General features: G+C 43.1%; 1 protein-coding gene across 5 annotated transcripts in view; it reads right to left on the reverse strand.

Annotated features, from left to right (window-relative positions):
* SIK2 (salt inducible kinase 2) overlaps positions 1-4,628 on the reverse strand; it is a 142,349-nt gene extending 137,721 nt beyond the window's left edge. For all 5 annotated transcript variants that reach the window (XM_066373351.1, XM_066373343.1, XM_066373308.1 and 2 more), the window contains exon 1: positions 4,362-4,628. In XM_066373351.1, the coding sequence (XP_066229448.1) occupies positions 4,362-4,496 (135 nt within the window). In that variant the 5' untranslated portion in view covers positions 4,497-4,628. The remainder of the gene's footprint in view (positions 1-4,361) is intronic.
* Between the last annotated feature and the right edge of the window lie 2,081 nt (positions 4,629-6,709).

Here is a 6,709-nt window from a genome sequence, read left to right on the forward strand (position 1 = left end):
AGGTTGCTGGCTTGAGCAAGGGGTCACTTGCTTGGCTTAGCCCCACCACTCATCAAGGCACATATGAGAAAGAAATCAATGAACAGCTAAGGTGCTGCAACCAAGAACTGATGCTTCTCATCTCTCTCCCTTCCTGCTTGTCTGTCTCTTTCTCTGTCAGTCACACATGCACACAAAAATGATTTATTCCCATTGGTGGAGAAATTATGTATGTACTTTCTTGTGTACTATTCTTTGTATTTTCTACATCAAGAGTATATTTCTTCAATAGTCAGAAATCAAGATAATTTAAGGACTCAAATGACTTTTCTGAAATTCTATTTAACAGAGAAGAAACTAAACATAATCAGATGAAAGGAAGCCTGACCAGGCATTGCTGTAGTCATGGATAAAGTGTCAGACTGGGAAGTGGAGGATCTAGGATCGAAGCCCCAGCTTGAATGTGGGCTCATTGGGTTTGAGCAAGGCTCACCAGCTTGAGCCCAAGGTCACTGGCTTGAGGAAGGGGTCACTTGATTTGCTGTAGCCTCCCTGGTCAAAGCATATATGAGAAAGCAATCAATGAACAACTAAAGTGCCACAACAAAGAATTGATGCTTCTCATCTCTCTCCCTTCCTGTCTGTCCCTATCTGTCCATCTCTGTCTCTCTCTCTGTCTCTGTCACACACACACACACACACACACACACGAAGTTCTTCGCTATTATATTAATAAAACACTACTCAAGGACACTTACAGCACACTAAACTAACAACCACTACTGCCTAAAATAGTTTTTAAGTCTAAATGCTAATTCTTTTCCTATTATGTTAATTTTATAAAATTAGTTACTCTAATTCATAAACCACAAACCAATATTACAAAGCTTTTATGAAGCACTATATTTGGAGCTGGATTCTACCACTACCTGCCTTCCCTTTTGTGTGCAAAATTTACACAGAGATCTAATATGAGAATACTGCTTCAAATGATGATGCAATTATATTTAATGTCAAGCTATTTGATAAATTAGACAAAAATGAAGAACTTTTTTGTCTACTGATTTTTTTTCCCCTAAAAGACCAGTCTTGGATCTCCCAAGCTCTGTAGAAAACGTTTTTTTTTTAATGACACAGAACAAGAGAGAAGAGCCCATTAAAAATACTACAAGGATTTAACTGTTCATGACATTGATGTTTAAATCAAGCCCTAAAAAAGGGGTCAGGAACCTTTTTGGCTGAGAGAGCCATGAACGCCACATATTTTAAAATGTAATTCCATGAGAGCCATACAATGACCTGTATACGTTACTCATTATCCAATAAAAATTTGGTGTTGTCCCAGAGGACAGCTGTGATTGGCTCCAGCCACCCGCAACCATGAACATGAGCGGTAGGAAATGAATGTAATGTAATACATGAGAATGTTTTATAATTTTAACATTATTTTTTCTATTAAAGATTTGTCTGCGAGCCAGATGCAGCCATCAAAAGAGCCACATCTGGCTCGTGAGCCATAGGTTCCTGACTCCTGCCCTAAAATTTGCTTTGGGTTCAAATTTGGAAACTAGACCTCTAAGTTTAAAACACACAAACTTATATTGATATTAGAAGTATACCATATTAAAGAGCTTTTTATCAGCAGTAAGTATAATTATATTTTGTTGCTATTGTTCTTTTTGTAAAAAAAAGATTTTATTTATTGATTTGAGAGAGAGGAAGAGAGAGAGAAAGGAGGGGCAGGAGCAGGATGCATAAACTGTAGATGCTTGTAGTATGTGCTTTGGCTAGGCAAGCCCAGGGTTTCAAACAGGTGACCTCAGCATTTCAGGTCAATGCTTTAGCCACTGCGCCACCACAGGTCAGGCTTGATATTGTTCTTTATACATTTTTTTCACTGTAACTACTGTACTATGTTCAGCAATGAGAACCTAAAATAATGATAAATAAAACTTCAAAGTTTCTACTAGCCATTTTATTTATATCTGAAGTAATTGTTATATTTATTAAAGACAAATATACAGTGAATAAATTAAGATAACAAATATTCCTTAAAAAAACACCCTCTCATTAACAACAAATAGAGTACTATACATTAAGAAGCAATGTATCTGTGCCTTAATTAAATAATTCTAAATGCAAATTACCACTAAAAGTTCACAGCAACTTTACAAAACTTCAGTTCTACAGGAACTTTTCCTTAATTACTGTTCCATTTCACTCACCCTTCTCAACTTTACTATCTCCAATCACACCCAAACATCACAGACACACTCACCTCTGTTAAATGCACACCATTTCTTTTTTTATGTTAAGGACACATATCTTAGCAAAGAAGATGGGCTCTGTGGACTAGAAATGTAGATTTAAACTTAAATCACTTAACACACGTATACTGCCATTCAGGATCTGAGTGCTCTTTCATAATCCGACTTGTGCCTTCAATTACAAATTGATCTCACTCCACCTAGTAATATCCAAACGATGATCCTACTCCACATTGCCCCCTAGCGCTATAAGATGTCTCCGTTTAAAACGGACGTCTTTAACTGTCAAGCCCAATAGAGCCCCCCTTTAAGCAGTACTTAGGTGCTGTAGTACCTAAATCTCACCTAATAAATAACAGCTGACTTAATTAAATCTTGCTACTAATACTGATAAGAGCTGGTGAGAAAAAATGTTATGAATTGGTGGGATCTGGAATTCAACCACAACACAATATATAGTTCAAAAGTTCAGTACGAGCTCTCTGTAACATGCAATGTGTTTTAGTTTTATACAGTCATTAAACAAGGACTCATATAAAAATACACAATAAAATGCCTTCTTTTCATGTAATTTAAGGGAAAATGCCATATAATTAGGCCATGGTTCTTTAGAGGAATGGAACCAATTTCTCCATTTTAAAAAATGCTGGTATCAGATTAAGTAATCTCACAACAGTCACATTATTTATCATTGCAAACTTAATCTACATTGCTAACACTGAAAAATTGTGAGAGAGAAACTGGCAACTTTGGTCCTAATGCTAAAAAATAAGTCATATTTAGGTTACCTCAGGATTGGCAAGGGAGGGCAAAACATTACGATGACTCAATGACATGTACCCTTTTCTTTTTGGAAATGATTCCTTCGCAAAAACAAAGTTAGGCAAAACTTCTAAGAAAAACAGGTATGAAAATCACTCAAATTTTAAAATCTCCTCCACATTACACTGTCATTCTAAAAAATAAAAATGTACTATGTTATTCCATATTCAAACTCTAGTTTATCCACACTAATATGGGGAAAAACTGAAAAGGATGAAAACAGGGACGAAACAGACTGAAAAAGTATGGAATTCCAGAACTACAATGAGGCAGAGTAGAATACTTCAAAAAGACAAGATTTTACTCTAAAGAATGGTTTTGTTTCTACTGTTCTTTTAAAGTATTTAATTTGCACATCTTAAAAATAGAGACCCTGGAGAGCAGCTTGAGGCAGTGGAAGGAAATGGGGCGGGTTAGGTAAGAACAGAGACTCGTGAGGAAATGTGCGCGGTGCATCAGGATGTGCAATGGAGAGGGATGCTGAATTCACCCTCCGGAAGCAGGTGAGGCTTTATCAGGACACAGCGGAATCTGCCGCGGCTTAAGGAACGTGTATTCACAGCCAGAAGGCATACCTGGGAAAGGGACAACCCTTGATAAGAAAGACCAACCCACCACCCACCGTGCAAATGCAGAGACGATCACTTTAACCAGTTCCATTGTCTCGAGTGTTAGATGGAAATGCCTCAGGCACAGGATCTACCTAGCGTGACATCAAATCAGAGACACCGTCCGGCAAAAAAGGGGTGAGAAGATGAATAGTGGCCGTTCGGGCATTCTCAGCCACTGAGGTCCCTTCCTTGCCGGGCCGAGGGGACGCCGAGGTCACGGGGCCCGCGCGATGCCGGGTCTCCCGCGTCCCAGGGCAGGCGGTCCCCTCCTCGGGGCCGGCGACTTCGCCCACCGCGCAGCTCAGGAACACCGAGACCCCCTTCCCACCCCACCCACCCCAACGACAGCGGGGAAGACGCGGAACTTGGGTTCCCAAGTGGAGGCCACAGACCAGGTCACGGCCGGGATGGAAGGCTATGGACGAAATTCCGCGTGGCCACTGGGGGTGGCGTAGGGAAGGCAAAGTCCCGGCTGCTCGGGTTTCCGATCAGACGACACTAGGGTCCAAGGACCCGGCCCGATGCCTTCGGCGCTCATAGATCCCGGGCACCTCCCGGTCCTCAGTCCCAGGCCCTCTCGCCTCAGCTGGTGACCCCAGACCCTACTGCCGCCGCACCTCACGGTAAACAGCTCCTCTCTCTACCCCTCGCCGCGGACACCCCCGCCGAGCCCGGGCCGCACCTCCGTCTTGGTGATCCGGTGCCGCCCCAGCTTCACCACGGCGAAGTTGCCCTTGCCCAGCGTGCCCTCGATGTCGTAGAACCCAACCCGGACCGGCCCGCGTTGCAAGTGCCTCGGACCATCCGCCATGACCATGCTGGGCCCCACTGCTGAACACCGCGGACTGGAGCGCGGGCTGGCCGACGGACAGGCGGCGCGGCTGAGTGGGGCGACAGCCACTGGGCTCGCTCCTCCGCTGCGTCCCTACAGCTCTGCAGGGCCCAGCCAGGCGAGCGCCGCTGCTGACGTGCGCCGACGTCAGGGGGCCGCGGCAGGGGCGGGGGTGGGGGCGGGCCCGGGCCGCGATTGGTCACCATGGCGACCGGAGCAGCGCCGATGTCGGCGGCAGAGGGGAGGGAAAGGGGCGGGGCTTGGCAGCGCGTTCCTTCCGGGCCCCCGCGCGCCAGGCTGTCTCTGCCCCGGGGCCGCTGCCAGGGTTGGTAGTGCTGCGAACCCGACTGGCTCCTCAACCTCCGGGCGGAAGGCCGAGAGCGAGCCCTGGTGGGCGGAGACGGGGGTGCAGCGCCCCGTACTGGGCCGGCGGTCTCTTTCGCCAGCGCCGGTATTCTCCGCTCAACCCGGGCCATTCCCGCCAAAACCTCAGCCTGCGACTTCAGTGTTTCCAAAATTTGGCAGGGCAAGAAACTGCAGCTGAACAACTCATTGCTCACAGGCTCTTTTCTTTGTATCCTCTTCTCATTCAGTTTCTAGATAAATCCCGGCGTATTTGGATGTCTCTGAGGACTTGAGTCTGGCAGCAACACCGTGGCTCATGGATTAACAGACCCTGGAGATTGCTTAATGCAGGGATCTGTAACCTTAGCTGGCTTCGGAGCCCTGCCGCCGCTAACACATGCAAACTTTTCTTAATGGAGCCTGACTCTGGGGAGTGGAGATGAGAGCTGTTATCAATCCCAAACGTGTCGGTGACCCCCGAGAAGGTTAAGAACTACGTACTTGTCTATTCCAGTTTCTTTTCACAGAAGGAATCAAGCTCCAAGGAATGAAGGGAATGCCAGGGTCACTTAGGACCTAAGTCTTAGGTGATGCTAGAGTTAGGATTGTAAATTCCACCAGTCTTACACATGGCGACCCAAGGAAACAGGTATAGGTTCTTTTAATATTTTAAAGTGTATTAGGTGCCTCCAGATCGTGGTTTCTAAACTCTGAACAGAAGAATCAAACTCTTTGGAGAAATAGCTGATTCCAGGCTGGAGAGAGAAAAGTATTAAATGCCCTTGAAAGATCTTGTGCAAGAAAGCAGGATTTTCAAAGAATGACGAGGACATGTCAAAAGGAAATAGGACATGAGGATGTAAAGTACAGCATAGGAAATATAGTCAATAATATTGTAATAACTATGTATTGTGCTAGATGATTGCTGGAAATATTGGGGGGGATACTTTGTCAAGTATAGGAATGTCTAACCATTATACTGTACACCTGAAACGGATACAAAATAATATTCAATGTGAAGTGTAATTGAAAAAATATTTTAAGTAAACATACAACCCTAGAAAAAAGACTAAGAAGATATATAAAAATTAATAATAAACTAATTATTTCTGGGAAAAAAAGAAAATAGGAGCTAGCTTGAATGTACCTTCACTAAATGTGGGACAATTTGGGAATGAATAATGATAGAAATATATATAACAATGACTTTTTAAAAAGAATCTGTGTGCATACTTGTTCTTAAAATTTTAAATATGGGGGATAATAATTCTTCTTGACAGTGGAATGTGAACTAATATACATAGAAGAAATGAAATTAGGAAAATACCATTTTGCAGCCATTATAGTAATAATTGACTCAGAATTTTCAATAGATGTTAAAATAATTGGGTGGAAGTTTGCTGGGGAATAGGATATTTACACAGTCTCAAAGTATCCTTGGATTTTGTATTTATTACAAAAGGATAAACTGTAGTACTTTTATAATGGAGAAATCTGACAGACATCACTCTAACAAAATGAACAAAGTTAATGTCACCAGTTATGGGATAAAATGACATGATGCACTTTCTGATGTGAGACACTGAGGACACAATATCTCTTATGTAGTATCCTTGTTAAAGAGACATTCTGAAATTAATCACAAAGAAACAAGCAGAAAAATGCAAATGGAGGAGCATTCTACCCACCACTGGCCTGTACACTTAAAAAAATGTCAGTGTCATAAAAGACAAAGAAAGGCTGAGGAACTGTTCTAGATTTAAGGGATTGAAGACACATGCCACTAAAGGCAATATGTGATCACGGGTTGGGAAAAAAGTGCTTCAAATGAATATCTTCAGCAGAATTGTTGA

Source organism: Saccopteryx leptura, chromosome 1 (assembly GCF_036850995.1).
Source record: "Saccopteryx leptura isolate mSacLep1 chromosome 1, mSacLep1_pri_phased_curated, whole genome shotgun sequence".
Lineage (NCBI taxonomy): Eukaryota > Metazoa > Chordata > Mammalia > Chiroptera > Emballonuridae > Saccopteryx > Saccopteryx leptura.